The 17,637-nt window shown below is 37.0% G+C and overlaps 1 protein-coding gene across 2 annotated transcripts; it reads left to right on the top strand.

Annotated features, from left to right (window-relative positions):
• The first annotated feature begins 14 nt into the window (after positions 1-14).
• Positions 15-16,167, top strand: arhgap25 (Rho GTPase activating protein 25). Of its 2 annotated transcripts, none has more exons than XM_079481801.1 (11): positions 15-668; positions 5,674-5,873; positions 6,368-6,449; positions 6,594-6,707; positions 7,650-7,854; positions 9,543-9,675; positions 9,765-9,838; positions 10,826-10,947; positions 11,514-11,674; positions 11,935-12,527; positions 14,721-16,167. In XM_079481801.1, the coding sequence occupies exons 1-11, from the start codon at positions 605-607 to the stop codon at positions 14,920-14,922; spliced, it is 1,950 nt and encodes a 649-aa protein (XP_079337927.1). In that variant the 5' UTR covers positions 15-604; the 3' UTR covers positions 14,923-16,167. The 2 variants fall into 2 exon arrangements, with proteins under 2 accessions (XP_079337927.1, XP_079337928.1); XM_079481802.1 differs by having other exon boundaries at positions 369-668; positions 5,698-5,873.
• The last annotated feature ends 1,470 nt before the right edge of the window (positions 16,168-17,637 follow it).

Here is a 17,637-nt window from a genome sequence, read left to right as displayed (position 1 = left end):
GTTCTCTTCCTCCTGCTGTGTGAACTTCCTTTTTATGTCATATGCAGTTTTTGATTTTGCTTCAGTTTCATCTTTATAGAACAGTTTAGCATGTAAACCTTGCATTGATGCTCTCCAAGCAAAGGATACTCGTTCCCGCGTCTTCTCACGAGAATGACAGACGTCTTTGAAGACCTCGGGCCCCCTCGATCGAGGTGCACGTTTGTCGTCTGCATTTTTGCCTGCAATAAAATTCATCTCTCCGCCATCAGTTTTCTGTGGCTTTCTTGCGACTGCCACTCACTTCCTCAGCATACGAAGGTCGTGTGTGCGAATCGGTGACAACGCTGCAACATCTGACCGTGACGCTAAGGTCTGACAAACCCACTAGATTGAAGGGTTTCTAAATAACTGTTGGTACAAACTCTGCGCTGCAGGCAAGTGGAGGGGCAAGATACGACGTGTTTGAAAGTGTCAAAAAAAAGAAGAATCAGATGAGAGGAAGAAGGAAGTAGAAAGCAGTGGGTTTGACTGTAAAGAATGTTTCGTGCGCGTGGGTGCATGTGAAAGACAGAATGTGTGCGAGTGTGTCTGCGTGCGTGTAATTTCTGAATTTTTTGAAGAAATGTCTTTAAGATTACCTCGGAACTGGGACTTCAGCACCTTCAGAGCGGAGTCTTCCAAGATATGTGAGTGCCAGTGTGTTTGACCTCTGGGTCACTTTCTGTTCTATGTTATAGACATATGTCCAGGTGGATGTGTTACTGTATGTTTTCGGTCTTTTACATGGCATGCCTACTTTTGGAAGGTCAGATTTGTACTGGCTAGTATGTGACCTTGGGATGGTTTTATGTTAGGTGAAATGAACTTGACTAAACAGATGGACTGGCATCAGTTTGTAGTTGAAACTGCCGGTTTGCTATTACAAATGAGACATTTGTGACATATGGTACAGACTTTACCCTAAGGCTCTATCATTTATGTAGGCATATATGAGACGTCTAATTTATACAGTGTTATACAGCTATATTCCCTTGTAATTCTTTTGAAGAGCTGTTGACACATTCTTTTAGATAGACTTTAATAAGACCTTGATCTAATGAAGCCTCCAGGTGTTTATCGTTTTAAAGAAATCTTTTAGCAGTTGATGTGCATAAATCAAGTATTTCCAGCGACAGTTTAATGGTGATTTGCGGTGTTTCTGGATCATGTAAATGTCTGCTGGAGTTGCATTGCATTTGTGATTTCTTCTGCGTGCCGAGCTCATCTGCTTAAGACAGGAAGGTGCATTCATCCTCAGCATCATCTAAAACTGCAAGTTGTTTTTATTTGAGAAGCGTGTGGAAAAAAATAGAATTTCATTCATCTTTAATCACCCTTATTTCACAACCTGTCTGAGTCTTTCTTCAGTGGAACACATAAGAAAATAGTTCAAGAAATGTCTCGGGGTTTTGTGTCCAAATAAGTGAAAATCGATGGAAGCCATTTTGTTTTCTAAGCATCATTCTTCAAAATATCTTCTATGTTCTGCGGAAGTTACTATATAACGATTTGGAATGACATGAAGGTGAGTAAATAATGCTAACGTACAGGAAAACTGTGTTCGTGTGAATGGAAAAGTATTCACGCTTTCCACTATATGATATTGCATATAGATATAATGGGACATCAATTAAATTGATATAACTGGACAAGGGTCTAGAAATGTAAGGCTTGTTTTGGTTTATTGTGGCCTGGTTTCACAGACTAAAATGCATGTTTGAAGTGTCTCAATTTAAACGACTTAATCTGACATACCTTAAAATATATCAGTGCCATTGTTTTATCTCGCATTATAAAAGGTGTCCTCATTTAACTAGGGCATACTGGCTTGAATGGTCCACTGTCGTCTAACATGTCAAACGCTTACGCCTGACGCAAAACTACCAGGCTTAATGTAAGCATCTCCTTGCATATCTACTGTGATCTCGCTGTTATTTCACAGGGAGTTTGAGCTCTCTGTCTTTCCTTCACCACGATAAAAGCTCCCCTGATCCCAACGTGTGTCATAGAAATGGGTGAGGTCTATGTCCAAGCACTGTGTGTGGGCCCGTGGTCCAGGAGAATTAGAAGAGAGCCGTGCGCTCCATCAGGGATGATGTTCTTAAAATAAACCAAAAAGGCTGACGTTAGGTGGGGATCTTACAGAAACGCTGCTTCCTGTGGCTGATGAGGCTGTAACTTCCTGTTTATCTACCCCGGAAAGTTCTCTCTCTTCTGCCCTTTCCTCTTAACTCAATGAGTTACAGTGAATTCAGCTGCAAAAGCTTAAAGCTGCTCAATGTTTGCGACATCATCTCTCATCAACTACAGCTATGGCTGCTTGTTTTATCTAAATGCACATTTGCTTGCTCAACAAAAAGACTTGCTTGTGATTTCAGAATGTAGCTTTTGCTATCATGAGCGCTGATAGGAACTATCAAAACAAATATAGTGATAGAGTGTCAAAGTTTCTTTTCACATTTCGCATCTCTCAATCAAACTCTCTACTTCTCATCTTTCTTTTGCTCGTCTTTTTCGTTGGAAAACAAACCGCAGATGACATCTCTTATATCTCAGTTTTTTCCTCATGACAGTAAGATTATATTGAGAACAATTGGTGACTTCTGGGCAAGTCTTTCGTAGATGTTTCTCCAGCTGAGAACTGAGACCTTATCATTTCATTAGCTTGTTCATTTTTAGTCTATTTAACCTTTTTGACCACCTTTTTAAAATATTTGAAAAGTCTGTAATTGTACAGTGATGGGAGCTTTCAAGCTATGTAAATATGTTATTATTTTATTTAGGTATTTATTTGTATTATATAAAATGGTATACGAGTTGTTCTCAGTTTTTTTTGCTGTATGTATTTCGAAAGTTTACTATCAAAGTTGATAGTCAAGACAAACTTAACTCATTTCCTTAGGTCTTCTAAAGGACAATGTTCAGCATTCTGGATGTTTCAGTTCTCAAACCGATGCTTTGAATGAGTCAGTGTGCCATATTAAACATTTGACCTGCTGATTAAGCCTTAGCAAAGCACCTCTGGGGCCCGTTTCAATAAGAAGGTTCAACCAACTCTAGGTTAAACCTTGAACTCTGAGTTGGTTTACTAAGAAATTAGAAACTTTGAGTTTTTGGTTTAACCCGTTAACTGTCACTTTTCCATACATGGAACACCTGAGTTTGCTTCAATATTGTGCATGGAATTTCTAGTCGAATCATGACAAACTATATATTTTTGGAAAGGTCTAAGACCCTAGAATACAAATCTTTTTGGTGTTTTTTCAAATAATTTATTCAGGAAGAGTAATTGTTTCTTTTTACGAAGAGTGTGCTTAGATTTGTTAATGTCCTTTCACTTGTCACCGTTCCGTATACGGAACACCAATGTTTGCTTCCATATTTTTGTGATAATTCTGATCTTATTATGACAAACTATATATCGTCGGAAAGGTCTGAGACTCTACAATACATACTTTATGATTTTGTTTATAAAATATAAAATATGTAGGAAATGAAATTGATGCATAAAGGACGAGAGTGTGTATCAAAAATAAAGACATTCCGTGGAACACCTACATTTACATCAATACTGTGCATGTAAATTCTAATCATTACAAACTTTATATTGTTGGAAAAGCAAAATAAACTAGATTACACATTTGATCAGTGTTTAGAAGAACAATCTATTTAGGAAGATAAATGGATACATAAATGATAATTGATTCATAAATTAGTGTTCATCAAAAGCCTATTTTTCAAAAATATTCATAAAACATTATTGTTTATATTTTGTTTCTGTGCTTTTGTAGTTTTTAATTGTTTAATTGTGTCTGGTATGTGGAAGAGTAAAAAGCATCTCAATGTCCTTTGTGGTCAAATATTAGTTCAAGTGTTAAAACCAATGGAAGTCTATGGGCCCCCTAAAGGATTTAGGTGGTATGGCGGCCAAAAAACTTTACAGACCCCTTAAAATTTTATGTGTCATGACCAAACTTGATACAACACTTGTTGACCCTTGGGACTTTGACCTTCGAAAAAAAAAAAATCTGATTTGAATTTTTTATTCTTTTTTATTCTTTTTATACCCTAAACCTTTTATTTATTTATTTTTATAATAAACATAACAAAATCCCTTTCCAAAAATATTTTTTTTGGTGTGATTTTTTTTTAGGACTAATCTTCTAATTGTCTTCTTTCAAACGAGACCAACCGTAGGTCTTTATTCCAAAGATTTCATGAGTTACAGCCATTTTAGTTCCAACAGTGCGTTTTCATGTGAATTCTCAAAAAGGGCCCTGACGTGGAACAGGTTAAGAACAGCTGATTTGAGTAAGTTCAATTGAACTGAGTAAGCTTTCCTTGAGTTAAGCGCTTGCGCCACAACTACGACAAGCCATGATCAATGGAGCTCCAATATTACGATTAACCATGGCAACGGCACCAAAAAAGCAACATGGCGGCAGAAATGAATCATTAAATGAATGAAACAACAGAAATAATAAAAAAACATTGTGTGTTCTCACTATCCATCAGTGCTCTAGTGATGCTATTCTGACGTCATGGTGTATATGACACATGTAGGGTGTCAGACTCTCGTGCAAAGTCAGACTTATCGCCGGTTCATACCCTGCTCTGGGCAGATTTGAGTTCAATGGCTGCACATCAGAATTTATTGTTTATAGCCTTTAGCGTTTAATTTCTGCATGTGTGTCTGTATTTATTAATTTCTTTATTCATGCACTTTATTTATACACTTTATTAGGCCATTTCTCATGGTCCATAGAAAATTATGCTCTGATGTAATTAATACACGTACGATGGCTGATGTTATTGATGTAAGGATGGATGGATATGTTTTTATATTTCAAATTCACTGTAAGGAAAAACGGTACATTTTAACAAAAATGCAAATGTTCAGGGAAATGACAAAATTCCACTCGGGTCATAAATTGCTCTCCTGGAATCCAAGTACATCCCAATGAATAAATGCAGCCTTTTCATGTACTGAATCCTTTAAAAAAGCAAATATTACTATAATATATACACACTGAGATGGTCTCTGACCGATCAACATGTGTGCCACGAATGACTGTATTAATGAATGCGTTACACCACTTGCACTTTAAAAGAGCCTAACCTGCTCCCGACCAGGTTAGGTTCACAGAGTAAGTAACTATGGTTACTGACCCTGAGTATAAGTGGCCTCTCTTTTAGAAACAGGCTTGAGTTACCCCGCTTTCTCGGAGTTGACATACCTCACATTCTGAAATGGAAAACCCAGAGTTTCCCTCATTTCAGGCTTAATATACTCAGAGTGTTCACTAAATGTCCTTTCTGAAAGGGCCCCAGATAGCCAGCAAGTGCATAAAGTTGTTTCAGTTCATTTACTTCTCAAAATGCAAAGAATGAGGCATTTTCCTCTGTTAATAAGACATTCAGTGTAGGGCATCCACAACCAATCAGATGAGTTTTTGTCATGCAGGAAGCTTCTGGGTCAACATGTTACCACTCTGGGCACCGCACTCTGGTGACACTTTCATGTCATAAAAATACACTCGCTAACTCGGTGACAGGTGATTTCTTTCACAAAGCACAGCGATCACCATCTCTGACTCTTGACAATATTCACGTCTTAGCTTTTTATTTGCTTGTCACTGTTTTCCCATCCAGCTCGATCTAAGAGTGTTTTTCCAGGGGAAGGAAGCCCTGGATCCACTCACACTGGATTTAGGAAATCAATGGAGAAACCTCTGAAGACAGGCTGGCTGAAGAAGCAAAGATCTTTCGTGAAGAACTGGCAGCTGCGCTTCTTTGTGTTGAGAGGAAACGTACTCACGTATCATAAAGATGATAAAGAAAGCGGTCTTCAGGTATGAGAAACACAAAAATATACTGTATAAATAATGGCTGTACTTTAAAATTTCATTCATATGGAGGATATTCATTTTGCTTTGGTCTCTCTTGTATATAGTTTTGTGTCTGCATGTAAGATGTCAGATCGCAAAGTCAATGCCAGCACTGTCAGTCAAATACAATGGGGCACAAAACATGAGTTTTTGTTTTGCATAAAATCTTTTTTTTATTACATTACAAATACTAAATAATAAAAGGTTGCATTGGAGGTTTAACATGAGTTTCAGAATTCATATTGTGGTTAAATGATAGCAAACATTTGGGCTGGCATTGACTCCAGAACTTAATGATCCATGTCAACTATTGAGGATGTCCCAAATATCTTGTGTTCTTCATTAAAAAGACAAACAACATTAATAAATGTTTTCAACAAACGGTCTAAAAATCACTACTGATTACATCTATTCACATTAATTCACCACTGAAGATAACACCCACATTCTCACTTCAGGGAACCATCCCTTTGTTCTCATGCCAAGTAAATGAGCTGCCATCAAATACGGATGATAAATTCTTGTTTGAGATCGTCCCAGGTGAGTCTTCTTTAAGTCAAATCGAATATTGGTAAAGTTTTTTGCATTAAAGCGGATGTATCTAGACTGGTTATAGAAAAATATATAACCAAAATATTCATTTTTGTTATTCCTATTGAAGTAATGGTTTCTTTGATTCTGCAGGTGGCACTACAGATCGGGAGCGGGATGCTTATGTTCTCATGGCAACTAGTCAGAGTGAGATGGAGGAGTGGGTGCGCTCCATCCGCAAAACAATTGGATCTCGATCCAGTGGAGGTATAAACATACAAATAGAATTTAGTTCTCCTTACAATATATTTTTTAATTGGATTCAGGCCTTTAACTCTCAATAAATGTTACAGAGTTCAAATTCCCTGACTTTTCCATGACTTTCACTGACTAAAAAGCTGAATTTCCATGACCTAAATTGAATGAAACCCAGTCTTTGAAGTGGTCGCGTTTAAACCAAAGCTCTTGAACTTTTGCTGCCATTTAGCCTTAGTTAAGTTTTTTTGAAAGAATTTGACTTAAGTAATTGCCAGGTGACAAGCGGGAAGGGAATAAAACTCCAGAAACTAGTTTATTTTATAAAAGGAATTTTTAGGTCATTTGACCCATCTCATACTGTAACTCAGGGGTCTCCAACCTTTTTGTAAGCGAGGGCTACCAAAATATCTAAAATACTTTAAAACTTTAAACATTATTTTTACGCTCACAGAACCAAATTCAGTTTACTTTCAGATATTTTTGCAGTTGAATATATTAAAACTTATAACACTTCCTAATAATAAACTTTCATGATGATGTAGCACTTGGCTGATCGGTATAGTCACAGATTTGTCAGCTGTCTTGAGCATTATTGGTGAGCCCTGTGTTTAGCGGGCACCTTACAGAGTTCATGCGGGCTACCAGGTGTCTAAGGGCACCACGTTGGAGACCCCTGCTATAACTCAAACCGCTGAGCAACAGTTATAATTAGAGGATAAAGAAAATAGAATGCTTTTGGCACATCTCCAAGTCATAATTTGTCATTTAAAATATTGCAATAGAAATCGTACCGTGGACTTTATACCGAGGTATTATCGCAAAGTGATATTTTTATATTGTTACATTCCTAGTCACAGTGAATGCAAATTAATAAATAAAAAGCTGTAATTGGATGAATCTGTGTATGGACTATTATAATGCTTGAGTTACTGTACATTTGTCTTTTACAAGTATTTGGAAAGAGTCTACCAGACATCATGGAATACGAGAAGAAATTCGGATCACACCTGGTACCCATCTTGGTGGAGAAATGCGCAGAATTCATCCGAGAGCTCGGCCTGAATGAAGAGGGCATTTTTCGCTTACCGGGACAGGACAACCAGGTGAAGCAGTTCCGAGAGGCCTTTGATGCTGGAGAGAGACCCTCGTTCCCCAGGTAACGGTTCACACCTCCTGTCGATCCATGGGGTAAACTCTTAAAAATAAAGGTGCTTAAAAGGTAAAGTACATATGCGATAGACGAACCATTCAGTCAAAAGTTCTTTAAAGAACCATCTCTTACACCTTTATATTTTTTCCTTTGTGAAACAGACAGGTTCTATGAATGTTCAACGGTTCTTTATGGAACCATTTAGACCAGTCTTAGTTAAATTAGTACATATAAGTCGCCTTTAATGAAATGTCTTCGATAAAAACATAACTGGTGTGCGTATTGAGATGGCAATGACATGTTTTAAGATTTTTGGACAAGTTATTTTCAAATAAGACTGCTCAAACTTTCCTTTTAGTCTGGGACTTGTCTTAAGTGTTGACTGTGAAACTGGGCAAATATGTTCTTCTATGGCATTTATTTTTAAGAGTGTGGTGAAGGTAAAGCACACATAATGAAAAAAAATGTGGGTGATAGAAATAAAAATACTTTTAATGTCACTTTTTAATAAAAGTGTCTGCAAAATGCATGAATGTACATGTAATGGTATCAGTGTTAGGAAAGCTTCTCTGAAAAAGTAATGAATAGCTAGTTACAAATAACATATTCAACAGTGTCATTAGATTACTATACAAATGAATCTCTCTAAAAAGTATTTATTTACTAATACATTTCTGTATCCTATATTAACCTTGCTCAGTTAAGTGGATTCTGCTCTTTTTATTCATTCAAATAAATCATATAAAACTACATAAAGTAGTGTTTTTAATTCCAAATGTGAGAATTATGCATTAAAGCACATATTTTAAAGTTAGACTTTCAATTTTGATGTCAATTGCACTGTTGCACACACAGTATATTACACACAGTATTTAGTTGAATGACATTAGAACTGTAATACAATTACAGAAAAAACAAGAGTAATCCCTTACTTTACATTTTCAATTACTGTAATTCAATTATTGTAACTAATTACTTAGTTACACCCAACACTGAATGGTATAAAGTGTAAATCGTTTGTTTATTGTATTTATGCTACCATGATATTTAAAGTATGCCTGACTATTGTGCTATCATGTCCAAAATCATAGTATAACCATGCTAACATGCCTAACAAGGTTCTTGTTTGTTAGTTACAATCTCAAATTAATCTAGGGGTACAATTCCTAGAAGTGAGATATTAGTTTGCTTAAGATTAAATGTATCTGTTGAATGATAAGTGACCAATAATCATGATAATCGTTTACCAAAGTTGATTATTTTTGTACATTTGTCGTGCAACTTGGTTTTGATGCTGATAATTTTTTCAACCTTCTATTTTAGCAGTATACACGTGAATAAGGTTTTAATGCGAATAACCACACTGTACATGACCATTTATGGTGAATCACACAGCATTTTTCAGGAAGTAGCATAGGTAAAAGTAGGTTGACCTAGAATGTCTGAACTGAAGCAAAGAGAGAGATACAAATGTACAATATTTCAAAGGAACCTGGCACACATAGATGATTGTGGCTGAGCCACATCCTGTCCTGACTGAAAGAGATCTTCTCATTACTCAACACGTACTCGTGCAAATGCAACTCACTTTGCTCTTTAAACTGCTATTTAGCATCTCTTGCTAAAATCAAGATGAAAAGATTGTGTCTTTAGTGACTAGTATCAAGTTTATACTTTCCACCCTCTGTCTGCAGTGACACAGATGTCCACACTGTGGCGTCCTTACTCAAACTGTACCTCAGAGAGCTTCCCGAGCCTGTTGTACCGTGGACCCAGTATCAGGATTTCCTGGACAGCACTTTGATGTTGGACGCAACCACTGCAGCAGTAAGATCCAAAGCACATTTACAAAGACAATGCATCAGATGAGAAATGACTCAGTGACTTCCTGTTCATCACAACCTGATCTGTCACAGGGTAAAGAGAGACTGGAGAAACAGATCAGCCTTCTGCCAAAAGTGAACTACAACCTGTTGAGTTACATCTGCAGGTATCAATCGCACACTGATAAGGACAGCGAAACATATGCAGCTTTAAAGTTAACTTTTAAAAAACTTGACAAACTTTAAGTTATAAGGCCACCGAGTTCTCAACAAATGTGGTCTGAAGTCCACGCAACTCAAAATATAGACAACATTTCAGGTTTACCTACTGAACAACAGAACCAAATATTTTTGTTGGCCAAACATAAGTAGGTAATAGTTTGATCATTTAATAATTAACAAATGTATTTGCTTTTACCACAATTGGGCATGATTTTAGCCTCAAACAGGTCAAAACTTTGATCAAGTGCCTTGTGTAACAGTTTGTGTTGAGTGCATTCATACCTTATTAGCTATTATGTAATGCACTTACACCTCAACATTGAACAAGCAAACCTCAACCATGGTAACAATCAAAAACCATAATTTATTGAAAAAACTCTAAACACAAAAGATAACAAACAGCAACAATAATATTTAAGCATAAATTAAGCCAGCGAGAACTAAAACTCTAATATTTAAAATAAAAACTGCATCTTGGGAACTTTCAAAGTCTTGCAATATTGTTTATTCAGAATACTCTGTTTTGTAAGTTGGGCAAACTTTCTGATGCATATTGGCTTAAAACTTGAGAATCTAAGTCCAGTCAACAAAATAATCTTAGCTAGAAACATGATTAGGCTAATTTTGTTCTGTATATGCAAAACAATAATTTGACTCCTTTAACTAAAAATTCTAAATTCAAGTTACTTATTTATCTTTTTAGAGAGAACCCTTTGCAAGTTGGATATTTTACAGTGTAAGCTCAGTAAAACGTACACTTCTAAATGTTTTGTTCTAAACCCCGCTTTGCCATGTAACCTAGACGATATACTGTAAAGTACAAAATAACAGCAATGTTTATGTTTTCCACAGTATCCTACGCAAATAATTCGAACCCCTGTTACGATGTTTGTTCATTTTGTTTTGTCCAAACCCTGTATTTGTTCTTCCAGATTTCTTTATGAGGTCCAGAGGAATTCAAAGGTGAACAAAATGAGTGTGGAGAATCTGGCCACAGTGATGGGAGTGAACTTATTTAAACCTCAGGTGGAGGACGCCTTTAGTATGATGAAGGGTCAGTTATCTTGCTATGTAAGATGAAAACAATTATAGCCATTAAAGAAACAGTTTACCCAAAAATTTAAATTCTGTCATCATTCACATGTCATGAATTTTTCTGATGAACACAGAGAAAGATCTTTGGGAGAATGCGTGTAACCAAATCATTCTTGGCCTCCATTGAGTGAATAGTAGCAGTAGTTATAAAGACAGAATCACAAGACACATGATAAACTGTGATAAAAATCGAGGTTATCATAAATATTTAGATTATTTTCCTAAAGACATGTACAAATATTACTGTTGTATTGCTTAAAAGTGAACATGAGCTTGTTTTTATTTCAGTATTCAATGCACATTTTTGTTATTTTGACATATTTCTCAAATATTTTCATTTGCTGCAAATAAATGCAAATAGAAACAACATTTTTATTTGAAATTTGGGATAAATATTGTTAATAGTTCACTGATTTTGAAACAGTCTCTTAATTTTTTCCGTGGCTGTATTTTTGTAAGGTTATTTGTTAACACATATCACTGCTGTTGTAAAGATCAGTGCTTTTGCGTGTTCTTTACACATAGGAACTCCCATGATACAGAAGGTAATGACGGTGATGATCAGACACCATGTGCTGCTCTTCCCACCCTCTAAAGACAAGATGCCCTCTCCACTTCCCAGCAAGAAACAGAAGAGCAAGAAGACAACTAACCCTCGCAGTTTTGTGGGCTGGGAATCTGCTGAGGTATGAATCACAACATCTGTCAAAAAACTTGTGAATTCAGTTCTGGAACAATACTTGTGTTGTCATTCATACAGTACTGTACAGTACATCAATACGATCAGCTGAGCCAACAGCTGCTTAAATCTGTTGAAATGTAATGCATACTGTTTCCAGACTTGAGATCTTGTTGAATGAGGTCATGTGATTTGACAGCATTTACTGGTAGTCAAGTTTTACGCTTTCGCACCTTCAAATGTTAACTAATCACTTCTTTCTTAAAGTGTGAGATGAGATCTCTTTCCGAATCTCCGGAGGAGGAGGACGAGGACACACCTGAGGATGAGCGCAGAGACGTGGGACAATCTGAAGCTGGATCAGATGATGCAACTTCTCCTTCCTCTCCGTTTTCCCCCGGCGACGACTCGTGGACCGGAAGCCCCAGAAAGCGGACGCAAACTCTTCCCAGCTTGGGCTGTCCAGCAAAGGGCCGAGAACCGCGTTGGGAACGCTGGAGCAGGTTTCAGGAAAGCTTTAACGAGAGCGATGAAAAGACACTCTCGGAGGACATCTTTAAAATCCTCGACTTGCAGAAAGACACATTATTTTCTGGAGGGCAGAAAGGCGATAATGAAAAAGCGGAGGTGGAAGTGGAACAACGTTTGGATAAAACGGGTACAGACGGTGTGGTCAGAGAGACAGATACAAAAGCACAGGTTCGGAGCGCAGGCCCCTTGTCTGAGCCTAAGATGAGCAAAGAGGCGGGCGTGCCAAATTTGGGAGGAGAAAAACCAACCGCAGTTGATGGTGGCACTGCTCTTCGGCAAAGCAATGCAAGACAACCAGAAAACACAGACACTGCGCACATCATCAGAAGGTATGGACTAAACCAAATTTACATCTGTTGTCTCATATTAAACGCATATAAAAGAATAAGTAGTGCTTGGAATCATCACTACTCTTACTGTTAGTGTAGGTACCACTACACTAAAATAGGTGGGGCCATGGACATACCCGCCATATACATTTTGCAGTGGGGGGTCCCACTCCATCCATTCATGAAAAGGGCACTTTGGGCATCAGGGGCCAAAGAAGCAGGTGCCTCAGTATTGTTATGACACCCCATTCTAGGAAATATAACGTTATATTCATTGTTCATTATTATTTTGCGTTCTCTTTTAGCATAAGATTCCAGTCCTTGCTTATGATTGGTCAGTAGCAGTGCTTTAATTACATTAACGATTAACTGCACCTAACGATTATGTGTATTACTGTGCAGCACTATTCGTAACTGCCCGTAGCAACGTAAATTATGGCTGCATCCGTAATCGCAAGTGCGAAAATATGTATTTATTTAAATTAAGTACCTACCTATCGAATGTTAAAACAGTATATACTATAGACCCCTTTTGAGCCGACGTCACGATTACGTCACGGCCTTAGCTGGAGGCAAACAAGGGGAAGACTGTAGGCAGCCAGTACAAATCAGCGCAGAGTCGGCTACTTTAGGAGTCTAAAATATCATCTTGCTGTGTTTTTGAGTGCCAGATTAGACCGAGTGAAGGCTCTAATCTGACATTTTAACACATACCTTGTCCAGAAAAAAGACGACTATATAAAAAAACTAGATAACCAAAGATGCTTGCATTTACAGCGCACACATTACATCACCTAATAAACTATTGTCTTTTGTTGGTATGGATTATAGTTTGGGTATGTGTCTAAAAACGTGGACCCGGGGAACATGTCAAGTTATTTTTCACGTAACTTTAACCTTTTTTTAAGCGCATATACAAGCTAATTTTGTTAGTTGAACAACTAGCAGTTAGCCAACCACCGGAGATTAAACGTAAAGAAACTGTTTGTGTATAGTAACAGTGAGAAGGCTCATGTTATGTGTCAATGTGTGTTCAAGCTGCATTTGCTCACGTTTGTCACTGTTAGTACATACATGCATCTAAAGAGGTAACATTTTTCTCTCTCAGTTTGTTGACTATACATGCTTGGCTTCTTTCTCTGTGTGGTTGTCAAACCACTTAACTGGAGGTAAACTAATCCTGACAGTTCGTACTTCCATTGAGTTAGTGTGTACAGGTCGGCAAATCTGGTTCCTTTCGTTAAAGTTTACTTTTTCAATAACAGTCTCAGTTCTGGGCTGTGACTGACCTTACATATTCAAATAAAATCGGAATCTCTCCAGTCATTGTCATAAGACAAGCAAATCAATAAAAACGTGCTCGCTAGCATTAGTAAAGCGGCCTGGGGAATCTTTCTGTCTCCACCAATGCTCCGTCCACGAAAGCGCGTCACAATGTTTACTAACAAAAAAGGGGTCTATAAAGTATGTTTGAAAGTAGTATGAATACATTTCATACATAATGCTTCTGCAATGTTTTATTGTCATGTGACCCGTTTGATGTATAAACAACAACCTGTACGTAGGCTTTTCGTAAAAACAGTATTTAGTCAAGAGAAATTCACAGTAGTTAATTCAGACGTAAATAAAAAACAAACCTCATTGCACCTACAAGTTTTATATTAATGTAGTGCAAATACAACAGATATAAGATGACACTCAATCGAGTTCTTGATTTCCAAGTATCGCACCTTTGCATGCTTGCTGAGCATTCTCAATAATCTTTGTTTAATCTGTTGTTGTTTGTTGTCGCTGTGTACTAATGTGCTGATCAACCTGTACTAAACCATGGAGGAAACCGCACGGTAGACTCTATAAGCCCAAATGTTATGGTGTTTTGTTAATTGGGCCGATCTTTTTAGTTTTTTTTGTTTAGACAGCCAGGTCTATATAGAGACACCATATCCTTTTCAACAGAACCGACATCTATCAAATAATTACAAAGTTGATTTCGATTTTTACCAGCGTTTCTTAGAAATTGCTTACTCCACCTTTAAGTAGCAAAGTAGCTAGAATGAGTAATGTAGTGCCATTTAAATTCCGATATGTGTTGGGATTATTGAAGAATTGTTTGATGGAATGAGAAATCCGAATGAATTTTTGTTATATGCTGTAATTGGTTGTATATATTTTTGTTTGTGTATAAACTTTCAGTCTCCATGAGAAGAACAGAGAGCTGGTCGCTACAGTGGCAGAGCTGCAGGCAGCATTGGTGGCAGAGCAACGCTCTAAAGCCGCATTAGAAAATGTACTGCGCAATGCAGAGCGCTCCAGGGACGAAGCCCTCACACGCAATGAGCAGCTGAACAAAGACATTCAGAAGTTCATCAACAGGCCCACTGATGGACCATCATAGTGACATCATCAAGATCAGGACCTTATCGTGTCTTGCTTCTCACAGGATCTGTGAGAACAATCTGGACATCTTCATACTGTGAACTGCTTCTGGATTTATAAAGTCCATCCCATAGGTTCTGTCCATGATGTGACAAAAGTGAGACGGTACAGTACATGACACGTGCACAATGATAAAGGTTCAAAGGTCATTTCAAACCTGTTTGACTTTCTTTCCTCTGCAGAACACAAATAAAGATATTTTGAAGAATGTTGGTAGCAAAGAACCGTTGGTCCCCATTGACCATCAGCTTTGTGTGCATACAATAGAAGTCAAAGTGGTTTTTGGTAACCAACATTTTTCAGAATATCTTCTTTTGTGTTCTGTGAAAGAAAAAAAGTCACACGTGTTCGAAATAAGAAGATGGTGTATTGAATAAAAAAATTCTAACTTTTAAGATGAAAGTTGAACTATGCAGTATTAGCCTGAAAACATGACTGGTTTATTAAAAATGCTTTCCTGTAGCTCAGTGGTAAGAGCATTTTTTTGTGGGTTTCGATCGCAGGGGATTGCAGATACCTATGTAAAATGGATAGGATGATCCAATGTGTGTTGCTTTGGAAAAAAGCGTCTGCTATATACCAAGAAAAAGGGTTTAATTACCGTCTGTCAGTTTTCACTGTTTTTTGGGGAGAATCTCTGAAAAAGTATAAACAAATGAGCAACAAAACTATCTTGACATATCCACTGGTGCAGAACCCTGCTTAATTTTGCTGAAATTAAAAGTATTTGAGTAAGGTCTGTAATACATTTGGTTTATTAAAATAAACAGTATTTATATTTTATTTGCATATGTGAATTTGCCTAAACAAACTATTTTTTGAACCTGAATTGCAATCACTAATCATTTATTAAAGTTGAGCTTTTGCTCTACGCAAAGATGACATTTGCGGATTAACAAAAAATCTTAACGTCTGGGAAATTTGCTACCCGCTCAGGTCGCTTGGCGCCAGTGGACATGTTAAAGATAACTGTCGACGGCTTTTGGTTCCCCAAGATCAAAATATCTTAAACTACGATGGACATCCCTGTTTAATTTATGACATTTGATGTATGACAATTTCAAGTTTTTTGTTTTGTTTTAGTATTTATGTGATCACCAAACTGCTGGGTAGGACCAATCAGAGTCTGTGAGCAGTTTGGCTGTACAGGACAAAAAGCACCAAATGTGGATGACCGTCAGTAAATAAACAGGTTTTTATCTGGTTTGTCTTTCCTGCACCTTCACTTTTGCTGTCTGGATGAAGTCAGAATGAGATAGTGTTTGAGAGGAGATAAAATGTGACAGTGTGTGAGAGAGAAATGGGAAGAATGCTTTCAGATCATCATTCGTAGAATGAATCACAATGTGTGTTTTGGGGGTTGGGTGCTCTCTAAGATGCTATGCATTACGTAAGGAAGAGAAGAACAGATAGCCTTAAGTCTGTCAGCTGTCATACTGACTAAATGATAGAGAAGGAATTTCCTATTTCCGATCAGACTGGTTTATACAGAAGATGTGCTGCTCAAAATAAATAAATAGCAGAATATGTGAATACTGTATATGATTGGGTTGTTTATGCGGCGGCTTCCAGTTTGTTCTGGTATAGATTGCGATCGACATTTCCAGAGGTTTCTCTTGTGTGCTCCAGTTGGGCTCCTGGCAACATAACAGTGTACAAGATAAACAATGCAGTTATCAAGTGTATCTCCTGCGTACAGGAAAGATTATCTTAAGAGGGAGAGAGTGAGAATATGCCATGCATTATAGCATGTGACTGACTTAAGTGGTTTCTGGGTCAACGTTTCTCACACTTCTTTAAAAGCCCAAAAATATGTATTCAAGTTCAATTTAATATTATAATAATTCCCATGTACTGTAAAAATCCCCATTATAATTATTTTTGGAAACAAAATTAAGAGCTGCAGTGAAGGGAAAGATTATCTGTGATTGGTGACATGACGCATTACTCCTCAAAATAAGATATTGTTTGGCATAAAAATTATAATACTTTTTTTAAACTTGACATCCATGGCTACTATATACACAAATTGTACAGAAAAATTAAATCAGTAAAGTTTAAATGGTAACACTTCACAATAAGGTCTCATTCAACACTGTATTATGCTTTAGTTAACACGAATTAACAATGAGCAACATACTTTCACAGCAATTATTAGTCATGTTAAAAGAAATGGTGTTTGATTTTAAGTACGAGTTTGTAAATGTTGACATCAACTTGTACAATAGGTACTAAGATTAATAAATGCTATACAAGTATTTTTAACTGCACTATTGTAAAGTGTTACCACTTTGTTAATACGACACATGATTAAATGTATAGAATAAGTGTTTTGAATTTTCAGCTTTTTATAGTTTCCCTATGCATTCCTTGCATTTGAAATATTTGTTGCTGCCTTACATTTTGAAGTACAATCTAATTGGAAGTAATTTCAACTTACTATTAATTTTTTTTTATGTTTTCTATTATTTTGACTGTATATAAGTGAATCAATTGTTTTAGTTGCAGCTTTTTTAGTGTAGTTTACTTACGCCTCATAGGGTATATGAATGTTGGAGCTCTGACTCTCGCATTACCTCAATGTTGTTTTATAGCGGAGAGATGCGCCACTATATGAATACGCTTTATTGGGTACTTAACATCCTATGACTCTGGAGAGCTTTTCCATTGGTCA

This window comes from Barbatula barbatula (genome assembly GCF_947034865.1).
Source record: "Barbatula barbatula genome assembly, chromosome: 2".
Taxonomy (NCBI): Eukaryota; Metazoa; Chordata; class Actinopteri; order Cypriniformes; family Nemacheilidae; genus Barbatula; species Barbatula barbatula.
This window is presented reverse-complemented; position numbering and strand designations above follow the sequence as displayed.